Source organism: Papaver somniferum, chromosome 5 (assembly GCF_003573695.1).
Source record: "Papaver somniferum cultivar HN1 chromosome 5, ASM357369v1, whole genome shotgun sequence".
NCBI lineage: Eukaryota > Viridiplantae > Streptophyta > Magnoliopsida > Ranunculales > Papaveraceae > Papaver > Papaver somniferum.
The window spans coordinates 127,291,069-127,318,133 of record NC_039362.1 but is presented as its reverse complement, the minus strand read 5'-3'; the positions used below and the strand labels follow the sequence as shown (position 1 = coordinate 127,318,133).

At 36.4% G+C, this 27,065-nt stretch overlaps 2 protein-coding genes across 2 annotated transcripts; one reads left to right on the top strand and one right to left on the bottom strand.

Moving 5' to 3' along the window:
- Nucleotides 1–15,158: 15,158 nt before the first annotated feature.
- Nucleotides 15,159–16,298, top strand: LOC113279574. Its single transcript, XM_026528257.1, has one exon. The coding sequence runs from the start codon at nucleotides 15,243–15,245 to the stop codon at nucleotides 16,296–16,298; it is 1,056 nt and encodes a 351-aa protein (XP_026384042.1). The 5' UTR covers nucleotides 15,159–15,242.
- On the bottom strand, nucleotides 15,252–23,819 carry LOC113279573 (5'-nucleotidase domain-containing protein DDB_G0275467-like). The gene is made up of 10 exons (XM_026528256.1): nucleotides 23,636–23,819; nucleotides 23,446–23,486; nucleotides 23,269–23,326; nucleotides 22,879–23,015; nucleotides 22,618–22,767; nucleotides 22,391–22,486; nucleotides 21,968–22,105; nucleotides 21,665–21,769; nucleotides 16,759–16,857; nucleotides 15,252–16,618 (listed from the first exon to the last, which is right to left on the bottom strand). Exons 1-9 carry the CDS (start codon nucleotides 23,817–23,819, stop codon nucleotides 16,822–16,824), a joined length of 945 nt encoding a protein of 314 aa, XP_026384041.1. The 3' UTR covers nucleotides 15,252–16,618; nucleotides 16,759–16,821.
- Between the last annotated feature and the right edge of the window lie 3,246 nt (nucleotides 23,820–27,065).

Sequence of the window (27,065 nt, the reverse complement as noted above, 5' to 3'; positions counted from 1 at the left end):
ACTCGGCAGTAAAGAACATATTTCTGGGAATATTTTCTTTCCTGTTTCATCTTCTCACGCGTTTTCAAGCCTCCAAATTACCATACTTAACTCCTTCACGCTCCAACAGGCTGTGAGGGTCTTCCATGCACGCACAAAACACGTTGAATCTTCTCCAAATCACGTGAAACCCGTGATATACACGAACTGCCCTGTTTTCAACCCGTGAATTGTTTAGCTGATTCTAGCCAATTCTGGTCGAACCAAACGCCCACAGTGTGTTTAGTAGGCCATATCACAACTATCTACCAAAAATCAGCCATTGAATCTCCCTAGAACACGTTCAACAATTCGATCAAAAATCTTCAGAAGTGTTCTCCATTTTCCCGCCAATTTTTTTTTTTTGAATTTGTGAAGAAGGTCACCCCTTATCCAGTGGTCTCCCCCTTATCTGTTGCTGGAGTCCGAATAACACATTCCCTTGGGGTGCCTTTAGTAATTTTTCTGGGGTGTTTCCAACACTTTTTCTGGGTTCCTCCGGTGCATTTCTGGGGTGTCTTTAATACTCTATCCTAGGGTGTAAAACACCACTTTTCGAGCCAATTTCGCCGCAAGAGCTTATTTTTCCAAAAACATCTACAAAAATATAAAATAACACAATAATTATTTAATCGATTTTACATTGAGAACAAAATAGACACATAAATGCGTCTATCAAATACCCCCAAACTTATTATTTGCTAGTCCTCGAGCAAAATTTATTTTTGAAAAGTGACCGAGTTAATCTCGGGTGGGTTTATCAAAGGTGTACCCAAAAAAAACCTTTACTCCTAATTGGTCACAAGTATCCAAAGAGCTATGAGGACATACATATTCTCAACCTATGTCCAAGTAAGTAGAATGCCAGAGAAATTAAAGGTGTCATCTCTAAAGCTGACTGAAGAAAAGGGGAGACACATCCACACCACTGCTAGATAAAGAAATATCCGCTACACAGCTAGATAAACATTGTAAGATGCGCCCGCTGCTTTACAGCTGGATAAGATTAGGAGAGAGATAAAAATGAGAGGGACATCTGCTACACAGCTGGACTAATTACGTGTGATGAGTTAAACCAGTGCTAGAAAGATTTTGTGCCAGATTGAAAGCAGACTAACAAAGCAACCAAAATGCATCTTTCTTTGACTCTCTCACAGTGCTCAGTAGAAACAACGCCTTCTTCGGTCTTCAAGTGTTGATGATAAAATCTTGAACCTCATAGAACCTTGAAAATTAACTCTTCTCTTCGATTTCTTGCTTGACTTATAAATTTCTTCTTCCCTATGGCCTTATTGAACAAAAAGAACGAAATGATGTTTCATTTTATTTTATTTTCATTTTTTTTTTTTCATTTTTCATTTTTCACTTTTTTTGAAAACAAAAAATTACAAGACAAAAATTTACATGGCCATGAGAGAAGGACTTTCAAAACTTGGATCTTCGTAACTTGTGATGTCTTGGTATCATGGATTCTAACAACTTATATCATTTGCTCTTATAACTTCAACTTTGATTTTTGAATTATTCTCTTCTATTGTTGCTTCTAAACCTAAAACGTCTTCAACTTTCTTCATAGATTTTGATGTCGCTCCGCTTGTTGATGATGATAAGTTTCTACTGAGAGAGAGTCGTAATCCAGTAACTAAGACTACATTGTGAGGTTGCTTTGTCTTTCTGGCATTTCCCTGACCTACTTGCCTTTTCATCATGTATGGTTAGGTCCATCACAGTTACCCTCTAAAAGGAACAAGTTCTCTCCTGAATTTCAAGGATCTCAATGTCTTTTTCTCTAATGTCTCAATAAGTTGTTATCTCTAGCATTCCAATTTCTATCTTTTCGGTGAGAAACAATATGTAAACTTAGCTAACCGGATACCATGTGACGCTAGAAGTTTCAAAAGTGCAACTAAAAAGTTTCTCCCATACCCCCAAACTTAAATCTAACATTGTCCTCAATGTTCTAAAGATAAAATTAAAAGCATATGAACAAGGAGAAACTGTTACCATTTGAAGCAAAAGAGTTAAGGAAAGATATTACCGTGTCGCATGAGATTGGGTTACCTCCCAAGAAGTGCTAAGTTTAAATTCTTCAGCCAGACATCGGAAGGAATTAGTCACCTCATAGAATCAAAAAGTAACAGCCGAAATAACTGTGGGTCTTCAAAACCAAAAAGAGCTGACCAAAGGAACTGCAGTAAACCAATAAAATGAACAAGACTAGCATGCCCTTACCTAGTTTCCTGATTAAGACAACTACGTCTAATTGTGGTTCAGGTTCAGGTTCTATAAAAGGGTCTAAATATATTTCTTTAGGCTGCAACTCCTCAAAAGTGAGATCCGAATTATTAGGTCCTAGAGTCTGTAAAAACTCAAATAAAAATTTAGAAGCACATAATAATAACCTAAATAATTGAGGATCCTCTAAGTCAATCAGGTTTGACTTACAAAATTGACCACAGTGAGGGTAGTAGTCATTCTTAAGAAAATGTGTTGATTCTAATTTCCTAAAGCATTTAGGTTTAGTCTCACAACTAAATATTCGACACATTTGAAATATAAACGCTCCCACATTTGGAAGAAAACTATTTGGTGGGAAAACAAAGTCAATAAGGGTATCATAGCCTGGGCAAACCACATCAACCAGAGGATGGGTTTCTAATGACTGAACTTCTTTCTGGACATTATTAGGTTCGGGAAAACGTGTATGGAGATAATCTTGTTCGATGGTTGAGGCACAAATGTCAAGCCCTACACGAGGGAACTTTCAAAGAGTTAAAGGTAAAGCACAGGGAGAATGATAATCACCCCCAAACTTAGAGTTTTGGGTGTCTCTAGGTAGACTAACTACAATTTCCCTAATTTCTAGATAATCGGAATCCTGAAAATGGTCAATTGCTTCTGTTAGGTTATACTCAGGAGATGCATCCTCACTCATATTTAAAAGCTCTACTAGTTCATCTTCTTCGTCTAAGACTATTGTTTCTAAATCTCTAGACTCTAAAACATTATTCTCATAATAAACTCGTTCCTCTAAATCATTATCGGCTTTGTAAACAGGAAATACTACATCGTCTAAAATGAGGGTATCTCTAGTCAAATCCTCGTCCTTTTGAACAGGTGAATAATTATTAAAATTATTTGGATTTGAAATAGAAATAATATTATCATTGTAAAGCTCAATTGGAGTATCCATTTCCTGATCACTATTCCTACATAAGTATGATTCTCCATCAACACTATCCTCATCATAATAACATGAAAAAGATCGAACCTCATCAAAACAAGTAGTGCTACCAATTCTAGCCTTGTTATCTTGATTATGTAAATAACTATCTTCATTCTCAAGGGTATTATTGGATACACTATATTGGCAATTCAAGTAATTTCGAGCAATTCTTTCGTTCGTCTCAGCTATCCGCTTGAGGTGGTCTTCTAAAGAAGGTTCACTCATTATTGTAGTTCTTTCGTCTATAATTATACTATTCATCTCAGCTAACTTACGCGTCGACTCAGCTAACTTCCTGAGGGACTCTTCTAAAGGAGGAATAGGAACAGAGGGATCATAAAAAGGACTACTTTTCAATAGTTTGTTGTATCCTCTAGAGACGAAGAACTAGTACTATAATCTTCTTTCTCGTAAGACTGATGCATGTGTGGATAGTAATTGGACTCACCAGGGTATGACCCATATCCTTCCAAAGGATGGCGTTCCCAACCACTATTCCCAACATGGTCATAAAAAGGATGATGTCCATATTCAAATTCAGGTCGATAATCATTGTATTGGCTTCTATCATACCAGTTCGACATTCTTAATTACAAGGGAATTCTACACAATCACAAACAAGGATGACTCGACCAAATCAAACCTATAGAATCTAGCAAACAAAAAGCATGATGACTCCACTTAGATTGTTTTCTAGACCAGCTTGTATTCCTTTGAAAAGGAATTCGTTACAATTTGAGCACACCCCTATGGAATCAATCTGAGCTAATGTAAGTTGAATCGAGGCGAGGGAAGCTCAGTGGAGCTTTGATACCCAAGGCCTCACCGCTATCACAAGGCGGCGCAATCACGCATTCAACTCACAGAAACCATCATGAACTTCGAAGTATGCTAAAAGAGTAACCAATATTTTTCGAACGACTTTTCTACTAAGCTCGTTACCCTATATGTCTCGTTCTAGTCAAAACTTTAAGCTTAGGTTCGCGTTAGGTTTCGTTTACCTAAGGCGGGCAAGAAGGGAACGGTGTTGAAATCCGAACCCTTATCTTATATGGCCAGTTCATGCCCTTTACTAGGAAATTAAAGCAGCCGGTTCAGTCCTCAATCACCTTAAGGCAGACAGTAAACCCGCTGACAGTAGATTCGCGGGTGTTTAGAAGTTTACCTCCCGTACCAGACGGGCGAAGAACCGTTGTAGTCGACTCGGGCCACTGACTCCGGTGTCAGTGTGCGAACCCGAGGGGCCGAGACGATATTGTAATCGTCGTCCTTCCCCGCAAACAGTTTATATTTAATTTTTTTTATATAACCCTTCCGTAGGGTTTAAAATTAAAATAATTTGTCCAAAGTCCAGTCCAATGAAAAGAAATACAAAAAATAATAATAATAATTACAATAAAAAAATGGAAAGTCTCTTAAACAAACAAAAAAAAAAATTCTCTCTTTTTTTTTCCTCTCTTTTTTTTTATTTTTTTGCCTTGTCTTGTTTCCTTCTCTTTTAGCTTTAAGCTTTGATTTCAAGGTCTTTAGTATACAACTTCAAACCTGTAATACAAAGACACAACCAAAGAGACGTAAAAAGAACAAATTGAATAATAAAAAATAATAAAAACCTAAAAATTCTACCTAAGCACAAATCCGCATCGGCGACGCCAAAATTTGATGGTTTTCCAAAAGTTGTTTGTAGTGATAGTGGTAAAAAGATTCGTTTCAGACTTGTGAAGGAAATGGAATTTTTAGATTTAAAAAAATATATATATATACAAAAAATATTAACAATGGGCGAGAGGTACTGGGACTAAGGATTTGGCCGAATTCACTACACAGGGTTCATTCATATATTCTTTGACAATTTAAAACTCAATAAAATTAACATGGACTCTGATATTTCCAAGATAGATTCTCAAAACATCAATTGTAAGTCCTAAGCATGATGTATCAAAACACCTAAGCTAAGTATACATCATCAAATTAAATAACAACCAATTAATTCAAATCATATTTAAATTTTAAATTAATGCAAACGTCATAAAAAATAATAAAATAAATTTACCCATGTATGAAATTCACCCTCCTCCGTCGTCCTAGTGTTGGGTTTAGCTCATCATGATAAAAACACGCTCAAAATATTTATTTATTGCTCAAATGGTGTTTACAATGAAGAAAAGAAGAGAAAATGGTGTAAACAGCTAATGTGTGACCCACAGGAAGCGTCACAAAAGAACGATAAAAGAGAAGTGCTATTGTCGCTGTGGTTCTAAGACCCACACCTACGACCCACGCCTGTGAGTCTGTTTCACTGTTGATAAACGAATGTCCCTGCGAGTCTGTTCTTCGTGTTCTTGGTGTTCTTCATCATCAGCAGGAGCAGAAACAGAGTTTCATCAACTCTTGATTTCTCGCTCCTGAGCTCTCCTATCGACCCTGAACTCTCGACACCCTTTCTACTCAACCCAGCAACCTATTTATAGCCAACAGACCCATCGAATCTTTCTCATTCACTCCATATAATTCTCTTCAACTCGGCAGTAAAGAAAATATTTCTGGGAATATTTTCTTTCCTGTTTCATCTTCTCACGCGTTTTCAAGCCTCCAAATGACCATATTTAACTCCTTCACGCTCCAACAGGCTGTGAGGGTCTTCCATGCACGCACAAAACACGTTGAATCTTCTCCAAATCACGTGAAACCCGTGATATACACGAACTGCCCTGTTTTCAACCCGTGAATTGGTTAGATGATTCTAGCCAATTCTGGTCGAACCAAACGCCCACAGTGTGTTTAGTAGGCCATATCACAACTATCTACCAAAAATCAGCCATTGAATCTCCCTAGAACACGTTCAACAATTCGATCAAAAATCTGTAGAAGTGTTCTCCATTTTCCCGCCAAAAACATTTTTTTGAATTTGTGAAGAAGGTCACCCCTTATCCAGTGGTCGCCCCCTTATCCGTTGCTGGATTCCGAATAACACATGTCCCTTGGGGTGCCTTTAGTAATTTTTCTGGGGTGTTTCCAACACTTTTTCTGGGTTCCTCCGGTGCATTTCTGGGGTGTCTTTAGTACTCTATCCTAGGGTGTAAAACACCACCTTTCGAGCCAATTTCGTCGCAAGAGCTTATTTTTACAAAAACATCTACAAAAATATAAAATAACACAATAAGTATTTAATCGAGTCTAACAATACAGAACAATGAGAACAAAATAGACACATAAATGCGTCTATCAACGGGTTACTTGGAAATTTAACAAGGTGTGATTATCTCTTGGTACATCTAGAGATTTTGCGACGTCTTTGTTCTATCTTGAAAAATAAATGAGCAGTCCTGCTCTCGATAAGATAGGGAATTGGCCATGCAAAGTTCTTGTTGCCATTAAAGTTGATGTGAAAATTGGTTGTTATTATGATACACATACACATTACATTGTATATACCAACACCTATGACCAGGCGCATTTCCAACTCTTTTATTATGATGGGAGCTAGAATTACATTTTAGTTGATCCCATTTTCAATTGATACCTATACTTTGGTGTCATTACTGCTGGGAAAAAAAATAATATTTTTGTCTCATGATATATATGTCCCTTATCACATGCTTTATATGAGTCGGTACGTCTAAACCTCATTACTTTGGGGATCTTTCCATTTTCAATTTTGCTACATTTAGCTTAATTTGAGAAATTTCTTTATCTCAATAGGCCAAGAGAATCTCACTACACATGTCAACCACTTACTTTAGGTTGAATGTATTACTAAAAATAATTCTCTTGTTGTCATACTTCAACATATACCGGTTCATTAGTATTATGGATGAAGTAGAGAAATGAAAATTTTATGACTCATATCATCTTTTCTGAGTTCTTCCACAAAAATTGGAATACATGTGATTTTATTTGAACGTATGTTTTGAAACTGCTGAAAGATTAATAGTCGAGCAAGTGGATACATTCCACGGAACATTCAAATTTTTGGGAAAATATCGAGTATCCAATAATGGTGCTCAAGTACTTCTAAGCCCCAAATAAATACATTGGAATTGAGTTGGTACAACCAATTTAACAAAAGACATCACTGAACTATAGCCAATATCATATTCAATTGAACAAAATAACATTAAGACCAAAATTCTTAATGATCGAGATAAGCAATCATAATTTAAATTGACCTTTTATATGATATGGACTTATCTTAAGACAAAAAAAAAACGGAACTAGGCATGTTCTAAAAACCAAATAAATAAGCCCAACAAACATCCGATATAAAGACCTATATTAGATACATACCTCAAACAATGGTTCCCACTGTATACAAATAAAACAGGAACAATCTTTGTCGCGCACGGCCAGAATGGAACGGAGCATAACAGAACCGGGCATGTATGAATAGGACTGGGTTGAACCAAACTTGGCTGGACCGGACTGGGCTGAACCGGACTGACTTGAACCGAACTTGGCTGGACCTGACTAGGCTGACCGGACTGAGCTGAACCGGACTGGTTTCTTCCTTCTCACGAACAGACGAGGCGGCTTTTCTTTCTCCTCGTAAAGACGAACAGACACAGTGACGAATAAGATAATTTCATCAGCAGGTTGGGTGGGATGCGAACACGATATTTTCCCACAGACATAACAAAATCTAGATTAATTAAAAAATCTCTTTACTATTACACAACATTGGCAAACTCTTATGAACACAAAATTATGATGATAACTCCCTCTAATCAGATCTAATTACTAATGCAACTTCTTTCAGCATTTGTTTTTTAATTAAAGACCAAAAAAATGAAGAAAAAAAAATCGTCCATAGCTAGATATATTGGATTTAGCCAAAATCAAAAACAGGGAAAAGAAAAAAAAATATATTTATAGGTAAAACAAATCCAACTTATCTGATTTGATTCCAGAGATTTCCACATTAGCTTGACGATGATGCAGATCATCCATGTTGGGAAAAAAAAAATTAATCGCTCTACGGTATAGCATCGGGCATGATAACGTGATTGAGGAGAATCAGGGGTGAAGGAAGGAGACATGGAGAGACAATAAGAAGAACCATTCTATTAGATAGATTTCAGTATAATTACATAGGTTACAATATAAACATATAAAAGGATAATTGGATGGACTGCACATCCATGGATCGTAGGCCCTATAACATGAGGAGTTAATAATTGATGAGTATCATGGTATTCCAGAAAGTGTAATGTCAGATATAATTAATGGGGTTAAAGATTTACTATAATTACTCTTAAAATATAGTAATTGCACATTGGAGATTTGGAAGCATATGATGGAATTGTCAGATACCTGTACTAAATTGTTGTATGAAGCCTATCCTTGGTACTTTTACTGTAAATATTTGTGACCTTCTTAAGCGGAAATGCTAGCTATCCCGACAAAATATTCCGCTCATAAATCCCGACTCTATATATGGCTATTTGTTCCAGAGGCACATATGAAAATGAATCAATCATATCAAACCATTTATTTGTTTCATGCAATGCCAAGCTTAAAAGTGTGGAGCATATAGTACTAGCATGCTTTATCAGACCAAGTATGAGCAAATCCATGAAGCTTTATGGTGAGACAGTGCACATCAACAGTTTTGCAATGGGTTATAGCTACTATATTCAACATATCAAGAGAGACAACAAAGGTTAGAGATGGTACAAATTTGTCATAGAAACAATTTTTTACTATTGCCATGAAAAATCCATTGCAGGCTCATGCTTCTCCAAGGGATGGCCACCACTCTTGCATAACTAAATAAATTTAAGAGATGAGCAAACATGAACTGTGGCAAATATATCAAGGTCCAAAAGAGCAATTTTATTCAAACCAAAACAAAAGAATTACAAATTCAAAAAGCATTAATCTCTTATAACTCTAGAGCGTCCGTCAGAACCAATTATCTTTGCATATTTTTCTCCTATAGCTTTTAGTGACAGAAAACTGTTCACATGTAAGATTCCTGAAACCTGGAATTCATTTTAAAGAAGTATTTGATATCCAAGTTCTCAGGAGCTTTATTTTCCGGGTTATAGACATAGAGATATTTGTCATCTTCCCAATAGAGAACCCCACCTGTATTGATGAGAGCAAATGGCAGACAATTACGTGGCATCCATAGTGAGAAAACTACACTCCATAGTCGAAATTGTTGCTCTTTTGTAATCTTGTTGAAAGCCCATAACGTTGTGATGGTACTACCATGCTGAAAGTAAGACAGCCACCCACCCAATATAGCTAGAGGAAAGTTCCCATTTTCGCTGGGAGTTTGTGTGACAAAGTTGAATTCTTCATCAGCCAAATTAAAAGCCCATATCTTCTCGTTATTGTCTAACCAATGAAGGGATCTGTCTGTAAGTTGACCAGGATCATTCTCGAAAGAATGTGCAATTCTTCCCTTGTTTATCCAACCAGCACCGCTACCCAAAGTATATACTTAAACTAGCGCATCACATCCAAGTTTTTTTTTGTCATATATTATTCTCACGATCTTGTAGATCTTCGTACCAGCATCATCACAACCAAATCCATAACAAACTTTCTTATTTTTTTCCACATCCTAGCAAATCAACATACTCTCGCGTTAAAGGATTCCATATAGAGACATATGCATGATTTTTTCTTGATAAACAAATTAGTCCATCACACGAACCAATTAGTTGATCAGCACTACAAATGTTAATGTGTCACAGCTTCTTTGGATATGTAATAGTACTCTCGTTATTACCATTTTCATTGTAATATGCATAAGCCATACCGTAATAATCTTCATCTTCATCATCCACGTCACGCTCTACAACGTAAAATAGGATTCCCATATCACCCGCACCATTACTATTCTTCAAATGAGGATAATATTTATAGTTATGGAAATGGTGAAATTGGAGTAACTGAGACTGTAGATGTTTTTTTGTCAAACTCAGGTATCTTAGACACGCCTAACCAAGTTTTACATACAAGTTTGCTTTCAAAAAATCCCTCAACCGACACTCTAGAGATGATGTCAAATAATATTTCTATAGGTATAACCTTCTTCACCAACTGATTTCTACCAGATGCATCAATCGAATTAAGATAAAAATCCATACCTTTAGACTTTCGATTGCCTCCTCGCTTGATGATTTTGTGTATAATATTACTGCTTCAAGAGGTGATGTTTGAGTGGAGAAAATATTTTCAAAACCCTAATATTTGAAAGTGTGTTTGTTGTGCGGTTCAATCAACCAGGGTCCACAAAGTTTGGGTCACACGGGCTTTCGTGTGCAACTGTAAATACTTTTTAAGAAGTGAAAAATACTAGAACCCCTTACTATATGGGTTCAACATATAGAAGCCCCACTAAATGGATCATACATTGTCAACTCCATACTTTCAGAAAATGATATTGCTAGGCCCAAAATATCAATTTTTCTTCATATCCGGTGCATAATTAACTATTACGAATTTTAATAATGACAACACTACCCTTTAGTATATATACAAGAGGAATATCAGAATACATTTTCATTTTTCTATTTTCTTTCTCTCTCTCATCTTTATCTCTTTCTCTGTTGTAGAAAAATGGTTTCTAGGGTTTCTGAGATTCATTTTTCATCGTCTTCATCAAATCTTCGACTGCAACAACAACGATCGATTGCATCTTCTCCTTCTATGCCTCTATAATTTCAGTTATGTCAAAGATCGGTTGCATCTGATCAAAAGATAGATCTTATGGAAGATGCAGATGATTTTTTTAATCCGATAATTAACCAAAGAAATCGAAGAGAAACATCAGTAAAAACGAATTTAAAGGTAGGTTAATATTCTCATAAAGCTTTAATTAATAGATTTCGAGTTGAAATCAAATTTTCTGTGGTTTGATTTTAATGATTTTGAAAAAAAAATGAAAATTAATCTTGATTTCATTATCTGATCCTTAATCAGAGTTAAAATCTTTACTCATGAGAAAGATGAGCATGATTATGCCTATAAGTATCATCTTCTCTTATGGAGTGATTTTAGTTGATTGATTTCATAAACAAATTTCAGAAAAGGATTTTAGGGTTTTCAGAACCTAAATCTTCGTATTCTTTTCAATTAACTTATTCCAATCGAAATCGAAGCATAGACTTACGATTTTCTACTCACTCTGGTTGTTTTGATTTAGATTTTTCCAAGAATTTTGAACAAAAATTCCAGATCTGTTCTTTGTCAAAATCGTCGTAAATCTTAATTTGTGGCTACGATCTAAAAACTATTTTGAGATTCAATATCAACGAATCATTGTCTATGTTACCCATAGATTTGATTTGAATTTCATCCACTCTTAATTTTCGATTACATATGAACTGGTCTAGTGCTGTTGGTGGTGCAGGTGGGGGTTCTTTAGGAGGATGAGGAGGCGATGGTGATATAGAGCAGGTTTGAAGGAGGATTTGAAGTCAGTGGTGGTGTTTATCAAAATTGATAAATTGAATGAGATTGTAAGAAGAATTGGGATAAACCATTTGAAGTTTCTGTTGCCGATGCTAGTATAGTGGTGGTGATCATCGTCACAAGTAATTAGCTTATTTTATTTATTGATTTGCTAAGTTCTTTTATAGAGTTGCTGATCTTTTGTTTTTGGGTTCTAATTTTTTATGAACTGCTTTATTTATTTGTTTAGTTTATTTGGTATTTTGATTTTATTATAAATGAACCAACAGAAACACTCTTGAATCACAAAAGAGTTTGATTCCTCTATTGTTGTATTTTCCTGAGAAATTAGCAAGCCATATGCATTTCTAACTGCCGGTTACACAAGCGACATATTCTAGTTATAAAAAAATTATTAGCAGTGATGATGTTTCGTTGAAGTCTCTATACACATCTGTTTTGTTAGTAATGGATGTGTAACTTACGATTACACAAGTCATATGGATGTGTAACTGGTGACTACAAAGACCATATGGATGTGTAACTTCCGGTTACACAAGCCATATGATGAAGTTACACAAGTCATATGATCGGCGCATTGTCCAAATTGTTCTCTTTTTTATTTCCTTTTTCTTCTTGTTGTTCCATATTATACCCCTAACTCTTTATTTAATATCTTGCAGTATCGATCCCTAATTGATGAATTGTCAACATCTCACTTATCAGACCTGCAACAGTGTGCATATGAGATGCAAGCAGTGCTGAGCTTCGATGCTCGTGTTGTTGGAAGTATACTGCCATTAGATGCAAGCTGTGAAGACATTGAGGTGAAATTTTATTTCAAGCTTTTTTACGTTTTGTTCTTTATTAAACATGAGGTTATTACTACTTTTTAAGTGTTTTTCATCTTTGCTTTGCATCTTTGTTTTGTCTTCCGATTTATGCTACTTGAAAAGCTAAATTGAACATGAACTAGTGACCTATCAAGTGTTTATGTTGAGGAAAATATTTGAGTTTTCCTCTTGGTTAATGTTATTAAATGGTGGTTGTAGACCTTAGAGGATGAACAAGTATTTCGAGTGTTTACTTGAAATGAGTATGCTTAGTTCTGTTATTGCAATGTCTATGGATTATGTATTTCGATACCGATTGAGGCTTGTTGTACATTTTATACTGCATGCGTCTTTTTGGATAGTTCATGTGTTGGCTTATGGAGTATCTACCTTAGACAGTGCAGTTGCTTGTCAGAAATGCTAAAAGGTCAGTCTTGTGCCTTATTATACATTTCCTACAGTTTTTGAAACATTAAGCAAACTAAGCAAAATGTAAATGTGCTAGGGTAGGAGTAATAATTAGTGGATATATTTGTTGAATTCTTTGTGTTGTGTTGTGTTGCGTCTTCGGTACCAAAATAGATGTATCTGAAGACCTCTAGTTTTCATACATTGTTTCTGCCACATAATTTTTTGCAATGCTACTTGCTTACACATGAAAACCATATCTTAGAATGTGAATGGTGACTACTACATTAGTTTACACCGTCTTTGAACCTTGTTAGTTTTGATGCTTTGATGAATTTTTTTGCTAAAGGTACACAATTAGGCTCAGTATTTGCTGATCATACACAAGTCATATGTATGTGTAACTCATCCTTACACTAGTCAGGTGCATGTGTAACTTCTAGTTACACTATCCAGATGCATGTGTAACCAAGGGTTACACATGCTAAATGAACATGCTAAAAGTGTTATTCTTATTTACACTACTATTTTGCTATGGCACCTTCATGTGAGCCTATTTGCTATTTTAATAGCAAACCACCATTTTGTAGAAAGAATTTCTCTCTGAGTTGTTTTTCTGCTTGTGTTAATCCCCTCCCATATATATCTTTGTAGTATGATCTCAGTTGTCTTAATGTATGAGAAAAGTGTTGGTGAAGCTTCTAATTGGGCTGTTTATTTTCCCGTTTACATATATGTTTGAAGTTTTTATTGTTTAACCACCTTGTCAAGGATGCGATAGTTCATGAATTGACCTCATCTTTCGATGTTAACTTCGTATTGCAGATAGGAAAATTCGAGCTTCATATCATGGAGGGAGAGTTTGCTGATCCTCAGATTGTAGTTATGCTTAGTGAAAACGGGACAGGGAAGACGACATTTATTTGTTTGCTGGTACACCTATTTAGATCCCTCTCTTGTTGTTTTTAGTTTCAAATTCTACATCTATACTGCGCATTTATTCACATTACACAAGTAGGATGCATGTGTAATTTCTAGTTACACATGTTATATGCTAACTCCTAATTACACAAGTAGGATGCATGTGTAACTCTGAATTACACTAGACATATGCATGAGTATCTTCTAATTACAGATGCTAAAATGAACAAACCTTGTAACCAAAAATTACGCATGCCAGTTACACAAGCTTTATGGATGTGTAACTGCTAGTTATACATGCTAATTGGATGTGTAACTGTGAGTTACACATGGTATGTGGATGCGTATCTGTTGCATATGCTTATATTTTGGTGTGTTTGATGAGCACTTGTTTTGAGTTTGCAAAAAATTTGAATTCTTGCAGCAAAGTTGTTTCTTAAGCTCTGGTTTTTAATTACTTGATTTCACATCTCCTTATGATAGAATGTGATTTCGTGCAGGTGAAACTGGATATACATTGTTGTATGTACTGTTCATTTTAATCTTATAAATACTGATTGTGTATTGTTATATTTCAGGTTTCAGATATCTTCATAAAAGCTAATTGCTTAAATGTGATAATGGTCTCGCTGGAATTGGAGTTGACGCTGAATACACAAATCAGATGCATGTGTAACTCTCAATTACACTAGATAGATGCATATGTAACTCTCAATTACAATAGACACAAGAATGTGTAAATGAATATTGTAAATGAATATTCATTTACAATATTAAAATAAAATTAAATGAATATTAAATGAATATTGTAACTCTCACTTCTAGTTACACATGCTAAGAAATTATTGTAAATGAATATTAAAATGATACATGTATTTTTTGTATGCGTTCTTTTTTATGTCTATTTTTTTGATGTGTAACTTTGCATTACACATGGCATAAGGATGTGTAACTTCTGGATACACATGCCATATGCATGTGTAACTTCTGTTTACACATTCACACTATACTTTAATAATTTTGGGCCTAGATTTAATAATTTTGGGCTTAAATTTAAATTTTATTTAATTTGAGATTTGACAATATATAAAACGGCATTAATGTCTTTTAATAACTCGGGGCCTCAATTTAAATTTCTTTCAATTAAGGGCCTCATATTATGAATAACCCATTTATCGGACCTTAGCCTAATTTTCCCTTTTAAGAACCATGGTAATTCGTGTTCACGAAACAACACGCGTGACTATCTAATTGGAAGTCGATTGTTTGTAATTAGAAGTGTTTCCTTATTCAGATTGTGGTAGTTTTGGAAATAATTAAGCTATATATACGTGATTAATCTCCTGTAGAACTCTCTCAAAACCAATCTTACTTAGCCAGGTTAAGCCTTCATAATTCCTAGTAAAAAAAAACAATTTGTAGCAAATAACATGAACAGCTTATTCTCAATTTTCTTTGGATGGAGCAAAGCTTCTAAATGCAAGACAGCGATAAAACGACTTCAATGTCGATTAAAGTTATTGAAGAACAAGCACAAATTAATTATAAGACAGTCGCGTGAAGACATTCTTCGGCTTCTAGAGAATGGTCAAAACCAAAGAGCGTTCGGGCGAGCTGAGAAGCTTTACGAGGACAAGGGTAGAGTGGATGTTTATGAACTACTTGACAATTTCTGTGAATTCATTATGATCAACTTAACATACATTTGGCAAAGCAAGGACTTCCGCAATGACATTAATGAAGCAGCATCAAGTTTGATATATGCTTCTGCAAGATGTGGTGGTGATCTGCCTGAGCTGCTTAAGCTACGTAAGCTGTTTGGCGACGTATATGGGAATAAGTTTGAAATTGCTGCAGTGGAATTGCTTCCAGGAAATCTCGTGAGCCCTCCGTTAATCAAAAAGCTCTCAGCCAAGTCAATATCCGACGATGTCAAATTCAGATTGATGAAAGAAATAGCTAAAGAAAATGGATATGCCTTCTACTATGATGATTCACGGCACTGTGGAAAAAGTTATTTATTGAACAACACTCGAGAGATATCTCCAGAGGAACTTCGCTTTTTGGAAATGGAAGACGACTTTCAAGAAAACCACGCTTCATCTCCTGAATCATGCACCGGGGAAACAAATCCATCGAAGAACAAAAATTTGCAGAGGTCCACGACACTGCCACCACCTCAAAAGCAGAAAGAAACACCAACGGATCAGTTTACAAGGTCAGTCTCACTTCAGTCTCATCAGCGGCATAGCACTTCAAACACCAGTTCTTCCTCTCCTTGCAGCCATGTCCATCCAAAACTGCCAGAGTATGATGATTTAGAAGCCAGATTCGTAGCTATTAAGAGACAACATTCAAGAAGTAGTACTAGTTCTTCCTCTCCTTGCAGTCATATCCATCCAAAGCTGCCGGAGTACTATGTTTTAGAAGCCAAATTTGTAGCTATCAAGAGAGAACATTCAAGAAGTGGTAGTAGTCATTCATGAAGTGGTACTAGTTCTTCCTCTTAATTTTTGGAAATCTGAGGCTTTCCTCAAGTTTGTGGTGTTGTAAGCTGTATCTTTTCTTTTCTCATGTTCTTTTCCTCGGTGTTGCATCCTTTTGGATCCCCCTAAATCCTATGTACTCTCTTATTTCAATCTCTATAATAAACACTTGTTGTACCGATCAATAAAGGATAGACTCACCTTGTGTATTCCAATGATTTAGTTTGGCGATGTTAAAAGTAGGCCATGGTTTACCAGTAATGAGGAAGATTTTTGTCCAAAGCAAATTTGAGTCAATGCAGGAGAAAATTCCAGGCCACCTGCTGGCAGAAAAATAATAGATCACAGTGAAGACTTTAGAAGTTTGGATCATAAAGTTCTCGCATTGAGATAGATAATGTATTTCAGAAAAATTCAGCCCATTGTGAGAAATACTAATTTTACGATCAGTTGTATATACATTATTATACTTTCTCCCGGCTGATCAGTGTTAATTTCACTATGTCAAAAGAATGCGAGGATTCTATACTCTTAGGTCCTTGAACAAATTCGATGGAACCTACAAGAGATTAAAAAGTTAAAACCAGAGAACAACTGTACTTATAAAGTTAGGAGTTTGATTTGTAAATTACAGAAAACTGTAGAATTGCGCAAGCTTATGAAGTCTAGACTCTGATACTAAAAAAAAGAGTAAAACATCACTTATTTCTTGGATGAGAAAAGTAGACATGAGAGGTGGCCATCAAGGTCTAAAGGAACAGGTATTCAAATCAAACAAAAGAATTACAAATTCGAGAAACATTAATCCCATATTATACAACTCTGATTCATCCATGCGAAACTAAAAATTAGCTCCCTTTTGATAGTCATCGAGTCTCAAACAATGGAGTCTAAAATTACGTTACTTAGTTGTGTTTGGTTTCCTAAATCATAAACACTAGTCCTACTAAGGTTCATTTTTGGTTTCTTAGATCATAGTCAGACACAAGTAGACATACTAAGGTCAGGCGCACTTTAGATTATATACCCTTTTCACATTAGAGATCTCAAAACAAAAGAAAACATTTGACCTACTAAGAGTGTAAATTCAGAGCAATATACCTTCAATTCGTTAACCTAGAATACAATCCAATTTACCACTAATTCCAAACACACATTGAACTGGTCAAAAAATTTACCTTCACATGATGTGGCATGATCTTCACGTCGAAAGGAACATGAAGCCATGCTTCTGGCGGATACTGGTACAAACATCAGCATATTGATGAAAGTTGTAGGCAAAAGCCGAGTCCTGACCAGAGTATCAGTGAGGAAGGTAGCACCAAAAGAGCTATTGAACATTCTCTCCATCTTAAGACCGTGTCAACTGCCTCTCCTCATTTAGTTCCTTCAAAAGCAAGCCATGCATTTCTAGGGGAAGAAGTATAGGGTGACATTGGGTTTCATTTTAGCTTCAAGGCGAAGTTCTGAAATTTTGCCTTGCATTTCTAGGCAGCTAGGCCTGTTATTCCTCTGGGCAGAAGAGTTGAGCTAAGAAAAACTCAATTATGCAAATCATGATCGAATCTATCGGGAAAACATGTTACAAAAATGCAAGGTGCATATGTAATGGTGATAGCAGTGGAACCGAAAGATTATTGTCTTTCTACGTCCACCGAGAAAAATCATGTATAGTTCTTTTAAAACGTGATTTTAAATTGGTTGTGAAAGACAATGCCCAATTGAGCCATGACTTTCGCAGCCAACTTAAAGCCACGTCCCGAAAAGGTACTACAAAATTTCTCTAGGTGGGCGTAGAAAAACTTAAATCTTTAACGGGTTCTAACAAATCCTTGTGTGTATTGTACAGCAGAAACAAACCTGTTGTTATGGAGATTTTTGGTAAATGAGATAGTTTCTTGACATGAATGATGAAGTTATCTGAAAGAACTTTGTAAACTAGTGTTCTCTGAAGGAACTTTGTCCTGGTGATTGTCCAGCACTTCAAACGATACATGAAATCCACTATCGCACCTGAACTACACAACTCCTCAAACTTGCATAGCTGAACTATGCAGATATTTCCGATTCAGTATGGTTTTCCAGGTTTGATAGAATCCTGGTTAGTATTTTACAAAGAGAAAATTTTGATAGTTATAACCACAGAACTTCAGACCGATACATAAGAGATAACTGCCTAAACCCAAGGATAAAACCAAGAGATCATAAGGTTTAAACGACTGTTTTTACTACTAAACTCAAAACCAATTGAACCCGTGGCAGAGCCAGCATAGGCCACAAGCAACTAATTCCTTCGGCACTGGCCCACAATGCCTATTTTGACCTTCTAAAGCAAGTTCCCTTCTTTGTTCATATATATTCCCTTGAATTAGGGTACATATATCGACCAAAAAATCAAGCCTTAGAAAGATCAAATAGACCTTGAGAGGCAGCAGCCTTCGGGGGAAATTAACCCCATGACATAAGCTCGCTCCACCCGCCACTGATTCCCATGGTTTTGTGTTCTGAGCTACTGAAACACCTTACATGATATAACAGACCTTCCCAACACCCAACAACACATTTAATTCCTCCGCTAGTTCTCCTCGGGCATAAGCCAGAGTGGACGAATATGATAGGATACAATTCCATTCAATTGTAAAAGCTTCTCTGCACTATAGGCTCATATTAGACGGAATGTAAGCCAAGTTGTGTTTCTTCCCTATCAAATCCAAGGGAAGTTTGAAAGACAAGGCGGCTACATAAACTCTAGGCAGAGACATCTAATCAGCACAATAAGCACAGCCATTCCATAACAAACATTCCTTTATACAGTAAAATCCACTAGAAAGTTACGCTTCGCATTGAGACCCGACTCTCGTCTACTGGCTCTACTCAAACAATATAGCCTAATTTCGGCAATGACACCCTTTCTGAAAATAGTGGACTACAAACAAAAGCCATACCTGTCTAGCAACATTTAGCTAGCTTAGCAACACATGCACTTCTAAAACAGTGACTGAAATATTTAAACTAGCTGGATATACTCCACGGTCCAAGGATAAGATTTGCAATACTTGGCAGAGTTTTGAGAATGAAAATGATTTGAGGTCTAATCTTGGATCCAGCAAGATCTTTGAGAAAATTTCATTCATTTCTTCTAAAATTGAGCCATGTTAGTCCTGTTGTAGTGTAAAATTGGATTGCCCAATTGGACTCCACAAAATCTAGAGACACCAAGAACCCATATTATTCTTGAGGGGAAGTTCTGGAATTTTTCCTTGCATTTCTAGGCCTGTTTATCATCTGGTTAGACGAGTTAAGCAAAGAAAGACTCAAGTTATGCAAACAGTGATGCTAGACGTAATGGGGAGAAACCCCGAGATTTCTCCCGACTCTCATAGTTCTGTAGGCCCTGCACCCCCAGGAGATTAACAAGGCTGCTTTATGGGCGACGGGTCCAATGAAGCTTTGAGATTCGAGAGAAAAGTCGGGATTTCTCCCTCGGGACATCTCGAATTGTTGTTATGTAAATCATGAAGGAATCTATGGGGAAACAATAAAAAAGTGCAGGGTACATCCTAGGCTTGTAACTGTGTCAAGCGCTGTACTAAGCTTTAACACTTGACTAAGCCTTGCACCATTTAACAAATTATGAGATCCCAAATGCAGCAGACGTGAGCATTGACAAGCTAACGCAACTGCAATAACACTCAGATCATAAGAAATCGGCGATGCAAAAATCTAAAACTCCTCAGATCCAGAATCAAACAATAATTTTACACAAAAAGACATGAAGAAATAAAAAGAACAACACCAGGCTCAAGCGCATACGCAGCAATAAAACTGCAGCAACTCAAAAAAACCTAGTTGTGGTTAACAGAAACTGGTACCACATCAACAAATTAACAGAACTGACCTAGTTCAAAACAACAATTAATCAAAATAGAACTTGTTCTAAAAAAACCCAGTGTAAGCCTGTAAACATTGAGCATGACATATTAGGGTTAGTCCTGTAAATAATTCACTATCAGAATGTGGGAAACGTCCAAAATTAGAACCCACCCACATCCTGTCCAAAACAGAGTAGCTGATGCTCTCACGAAGATTGCTAGAGTCAACATTGTAACCTCGGATGGGAGCTAAACCCTCCTTCAATTGCTAGTCATATCATTCTCAATGATAAACATGACATGGAGACGGATTTTAGGGACATGTTATAGTAGAGTATTAGAGTCTAATCTGCATGGTAGCAGAATTGGTGTGTAATCTCTTAGCAGTTCATTGATTCATTTATTTTTTTTATTAAAATAATCATTCGGAAATGTTTTGTATCCCAGAAAAATATTCCAAGAGAGATCGGGTGACCCACTTCTCCAGCACCTATCCCAATGATAGAGGGACTGCATCTATTACTATTGGATCTTCCCTCGGTAAAAATCTCGGGATTTTTTCAGTTGTGAATGTAAACCCACCGCAAAAAATCCCGAGAGAAGATCTAATGGTGTTGGACAACCCTTCTAGCATTGGGATATGTGCAGGAAAAGTGAGTTCCAGCGACTCTCTTTCTGTCAATTACAAAAGCTTCACTGCAACCCGTAGACTCAGCTTTACTATTGATATTCGAAATTTTAAGAATGTGAAAGTCTAAGATCATTGGAGTTAGGGTACTAAATGCTCATATTAAACGGAATGTAGGCCAAGTTGTGTTTCTTCCCTATCAAATCCAAGGGAAGTTAGAAAGACAAGGTGGCTACAAAACTCTAGCTTATGAAAAAGTTAGGTGCTGATGGGGAAGATATCTAATCAGCACCGGACCGTCAATAAGCACAGCCCTCTCAGAACAAACATCAATTATACAGTAAAATCTACTATCGGATTGTGCTTCAAACACCTTAAAAACACTATAAAACATGCTTGGCATTGAGAACGAATCTCATATATTTTACTTTTTTTAGTGGTGCTATGTCAGATCTACAATTTCCAGAAAAAGCTCATTAATATCAAAGTTAGGGTGTTAATTCTCAATCTAATAGACTTAATCAAACATTATAGCCTACTTTAGGCAATAGCCAATCTCTTTTTGAAAGTAGTGGGTCTCAACCTCCTTCAGTGGTTTCCGTATGCAAATAACAAGCGCGTAATACTTTCTACTTCACTGGCATGAGTTTGAGTTGGCCTAGGAATCCTGTTAAGTTGGAGAGATCACGCAGCACGTTTATTGCTTAGTAACTAAGCAATAAACCTACAGGTAGTTGGACTGGTTCTGTTTCTATTTGCACCCTAGGACCAATATTTAAACGAAGGTCAAAGTAATTAAAAGTTTTGTAGACATTTATAAACCAAGGTTAGACAATAACTGTAATGATAATTTAATTTGAACTCACCTCCAACATAGAACGCATCCCCCCATCAACAAAATAATATGGAGAATTAGTCATCAAGAACAGTTTCTTTCCCTTCTCCTTGAGCATCTTTAAAAAGTGTAGCATCTGGCCTTGAATAACATCCATGAAACACCGAGGTTATTGCACATGAAATTAAAAATAAATATAACCACCAGCTTATTGCTAGTTGATGTAAAAGAACAACATTTTGACTGAAATTTAAGCTTAGGAACCGAAATTATCATGAGTCATCAGACTCGTAACCAAGACAACAATATCCTACATGTACATGATATGACTTACATTTTTTACTACGTATCTCTGAGGATCTGAAAGAATTCCCCTGTGGACCAAACCACTTGGGTGAACATGCTGGATTGCACGGTTGACATCTTCATATATGTAGGAAGCATCAAACTGCAATGTAGCATCTACAAAGTGCTGGACAATATATAAAAAGGTCAAACAATTGAAATGCAATCAATCAGGATAATGTCGTGGAAAAACTGCAGACCATTGTGTTTACACGTTGCAAGGTTTCAAATGCCTCATTATGCATATAAAAATCTAAAAGAAAATAACCATTGGCATAGGACGAAACAACCTAACCTCCTAAATACGAATATGACATGGAAAATTGGAAGTGATAAGATTTATGAAAAACATAGAGTACAGAGCATCTGAAGGGAAAAACTATTTAAAAAACAATGAATGGCGAATACCAACCTCACTAAAGCAAAAGAAATCCATCAATTGAACAAGTCCACAAGCTTGACCAATATGCCGTGGCCCATACATCTCTTCTATTTCCTTTCGGCTAAGCTGTAAGACAATCACAGAGAAGATTCAAACAATGTGAATGTGAATGTGAATTTAGTAATAAAGCATAGAATCATTAAGCAAAAATCATTCATACACAGGCAACTAAAAATAACTCTACAGATAATGCACACCTTTCGACGACCAAAGAAGCATGCGTCAGGCTCAATAAGCCCAAAAAAATCCAACTTCAAGAGGCACCCCTTTAGCTTATCATAATACAGTCCTCTAATTGAAAAAGACGGATCGTATTCAAAAGTTGAACAAATCTCTCGATACTTAAACTGATAGAGTGCAAACACAAAACAAAAAATAAACTAAATCACTTTCTCCAAAATTCATCTTAAAAACAGTCAAAGAAAGCAACAAACAAATACATCCTTCGTACTACTAACCTCATTTACAATGTGGTCTTTTGCAAGATCATATATCAAACTCTGTAAGTTAGCCAAGTAATGAGCCAATGTATAGTCATAATCAGAACCATAGACTTGTGTATTGTCCAATCCAAGATTCTTATTCACATATATACCTAAAATTTCACCATACACAAAATTACTGTCAGAATTACAATAACCAGCAATTGGCTGAGGTTAGTAACACTAACAAGAGCTTGGATTGACAGCTCGCATTTCTAGAACAGACAATAAGCAGTTCGGCTGAATTAAAACCGTTAAGACCTGTCCTTTTATGCAAACGACGGGTCAACAAGAAGGTGGTCACAGATTCTACAAAGAAAAAATGTTTACGCGATAAAATATAAGTAACATATGAAAGTCACTCACCATAAAAGGCGACGATCCCATTTGGAAGGAAAACATAAAAATCACCAGCAGGCACCAACTAACAACCTTCATCATCCATCCACCATGGTGCAAACGGCCCCTAGGGTCCTTCTGGTCCTTCACACCAATCATTATAATGGCAAGGATAGTGAAAAATAAGAAATTCCCCAAACTCACACGCAACACATCATCAGTTTCAAACCACTCGTATCTGGAGTCTGGCTAAAATGGTTAATCCCCAAAACAAAAACAAAAAATAAATCAATCAGTTTCAAACATTTTAAGCAATCCAGACACCCTAGGGTACATAAAAATATCAAAGGTATAATAACAATTCATACAATTTAAGAGAAAGCATGAGACATACATGGGATTTTCTCCACGAGAGGAACAGCAACTTCTCTGAGGATCCATGAAATGGTAAGAGAGAAAGCAAAAAGACCACAATAAGCAATTCGAGCAAAACGTCCACTGATGCTGGATATAACTGTTCGACAAGCTTCACATGCACTAGCTGCACAGCATGAAGCCAGGCAAGATGCTGCCCACATATTTCTTCTTTAAAAACCCCCTTTGATTACTAAAATACACAAAAATCCCCAATCAATACGTTTACTTCATATTTTAAGCATACAATTAGAGCAAAATTCTGAATACAAGGGAAATTTAGAGCAGAAAGCAATTCAAAATAGGATTATTAGGTCGAATAATCACAAAATAATAGCCTAAAAAACAAAAATGGAGCAGATATTTGCTGCTAACAACCCTAGAAAACGAAGATAAACAGAGGGAAAGAGAAAGTACCAAATCGGTCGAAGAAGACGAACGATAATCTTCACGAAATGATGAATGATAAGTAAGGTGGTAATAGCTTATGTTGTTGGATTTCATTCAATACTCTTGATTTTTAGTTTGTTTTCAGTTAATATGTTTTCTCGAACTGTTAGGGTTTTAGTTGATTTTCCATGGAAATTAGAGCATTTTTAAATGTAGGTAGATAGATCCGGTCCTATTTTTTCTTCTCTCGCGAGTTCGGGGACCAAATAGAACAGGACCTAACGAAAGGCCTACCAGATTCTTATATAGGTGGTATGTAGTATGGACTCTTGGTGACAAATTTTGATGCTAATTTTTTGTCACGTCATGTGACAGATTTAACCCCTCTATTTCAAAAAAAAAAAATGATACTTTCAATCTTGTTTTGAACGTGACCCATTGTTACGCAGAAATGAAGATTTTTTCAAAATCGGAAACCTAAATCCGGAATTAAACTATTCCTTCGTAACTTTGATATCTGAAATATCCACTCCACAAACCCCATCAGCCTGAGTAATAAACAAGATAATTTCTCCAAATCAATCTGTCTTTCTGCCAGGGAGACAAATTACAGACAACATTATCATCGTTCACGAGCTTATTCATTCAATGAAAAACTCAAAAGTCACAAAAGGTTATTTCGCTTTGAAGTTGGATCTCTCTAAAGCTTTCGACGGAATTGAGTGGAACTTCATCAAATCAGCTCTATCAGCACTAGGTTTTGGTGACACGTGGGTAAAGCTAATAACGCAATGCATTTCAAATCAGCTCTATCAGCACTAGGTTCTCCGGCTCCGAAATTTACCACTTCCGTAAGTCTAAGATAGGGTGACCCACTTTCACCATACTTATTTTTAATTTGCATGGAGATTCTTTCTAGACTCCTAGAAAAAGCAGTTTCGGAAAAGAAAATTTCGGGCCTTAAAATAAATAAAGATGCTCCAAACATCTCGCATCTTTTCTTCAAAGATAACTGTTTTTTATTCACAAAAGCTAATCTAGGTGAGGCAAAAAATTTATTAGACATCTTATCAAGATTTGGAGAAATTACGGGACAGATATTCAACGTACAGAAATTCGGTATCTACTTCATTCCTAGAACTCAACATGGGAAAATCATTGCGAGAATTCTAAAAGTTCCTTTAATGATAAAAAATGATAGGTATCTGGGAACTCCTCTCTTCTTCGATAAAAATAGAAAAGAAAATTTTGAACATTTGTTACAAAAATACTATGCCACTCTTCAAGGCTGGAAATTTAAATTGCTCTCTCAAGCTGGCAGAACAGTTCTGATAAAATCCATTCTTCAAGGTTATCCAACTTACCAAATGCAAGTGCTAGCTCTTCCTAAAGAAACGCTAGATCAGATGGACAAAATCCAAAGAGATTTCTGGTGGAAAAAAGACAAGCCCAAAAGCAGAGGAGGATATATTAGGGTTTGGGCCAGCATCTTCAAGCCTATATCCCAAGGAGGTCTTGGAATCAAGAATCCGCACCAGTTTAACATAGCTCTCCTTACTAAACTAGCTATCCGGCTCATCTCATAGCAAGATCAACTTTGGGCTCAACTTCTCAAAGCAAAATAGTTCTCAAACTCTCATCCTCTAGAATTAGATCTTCCAAATTATCTTGGATTTGGACTAGTATAAAAAAAAGGTTTGGATCTCATTAAAGGCAATTTTATCTGGCAAGTAGACAATGGCACTTCCACAAAAATTTGGGAAGACAAATGGGATCCTAGCACAGATATTATTCAGAAGCCCATCAATATTCAAGAGCCGGTTCCACATAGGGTAAATGAGTTGATCACTCCCGAGGATACATGGGATCAAGAAAAACTTAATACTTATTTTGATCCGGAAATAAAAGCGAAAATCCTAGTTATTACTCCAAAAAGACAAGAACAAGAGAAAGTCAGATGGCAACATCATCCTTCAGGAACCTTTTCGGCAAAAAATGTTTATAACTTTCTCATAAACCAAGATCAAGAGAGTAATCCATTAATGATGCAGGGCAGAAGCGTTGAATAGTATTAAATCCAAAACAACATGTTTCCGAGATACCACTCTCAAATAAAACACTAATTTTCATTAATCAAAATCTTCTCCCATGAAACTAGCTTCTGCTTCCCTTTACGAGAGCGTTGTAGTTTGTGTTGTTGCCACCACGAATTAGCTCTTCCCCGAAACATAGTTGCTACCAGTTGAACTTGTTTGTTATCTGGTACCTCCTTAAATTCCAATACTTCCTCAATTGTATTCAACCACGAAAGAAACTCTTCCGGTTCTAAACCACCATAAAATTCTGGAACCTCCACTTTTATTTCGGCCTTCCAGCGCTCAGAATCGTCACGTCGGATTATCCTACCTTCACGGCGTCTTCTACCAAAAGGGTTGGTATTCTCCCTTTCTTATTCGATGGTACTATCCCCTTCTTCTTCGTCTTCTTCTTCATGTCGAATATTGTTCTGGCCCATCATCACTCGGATTTCATTCAATATTTCTTCCTTCATCATATTATAATCAAATGGATCAACTCCCTGGCCTCGACCACGGCCTCGTCCACGTCCTCGACCAATTGCTAGTCTTGGCATATTACTAACCCTAGAATCGAATTGGCTCTGATGCCAACTGATGCAGTGCAGAAGCGTTGAATAGTATTAAATCCAAAACAACATGTTTCCGAGATAGTATTCAACGCTTCTGCCCTGCATCAGTTGGTTCAGAGACAGGCAACGCTCCTGCATCATGTTTCGAGGAAGAAATTATGGTGTTGTTCGAAGAGCCGCTCTCAGCGATGAGAAAGAGAAAGTGGTAGTAGATGATCTAGAACGGAAGATTAAGGCGCTCACCCTCCTATTGGCTGAAATGCATCATCAGCAAGAGCCCCATCATGGTCCTAGCCTACAACGAGTGGAGGAAGTGACCGGTGATGAAAACAAAAATCTCTTTGGCGACAAGGAGAAAGGATTTCAAGGAGTT

Bases quoted from the DNA above. Each gene is read 5' to 3' on its own strand.
- LOC113279573 (XM_026528256.1), bottom strand. From the start codon at position 23,819: ATGTGGGCAGCATCTTGCCTGGCTTCATGCTGTGCAGCTAGTGCATGT. The intron at 23,016-23,268 runs GTGAGTGACTTT...GTGAAATTTTAG, and splicing joins TGGGATCGTCGCCTTTTATG to GTATATATGTGAATAAGAAT. The intron at 22,106-22,390 runs GTTGGTATTCGC...TATATTGTCCAG, and splicing joins ATTTCTTTTGCTTTAGTGAG to CACTTTGTAGATGCTACATT.
- LOC113279574 (XM_026528257.1), top strand. From the start codon at position 15,243: ATGAACAGCTTATTCTCAATTTTCTTTGGATGGAGCAAAGCTTCTAAA.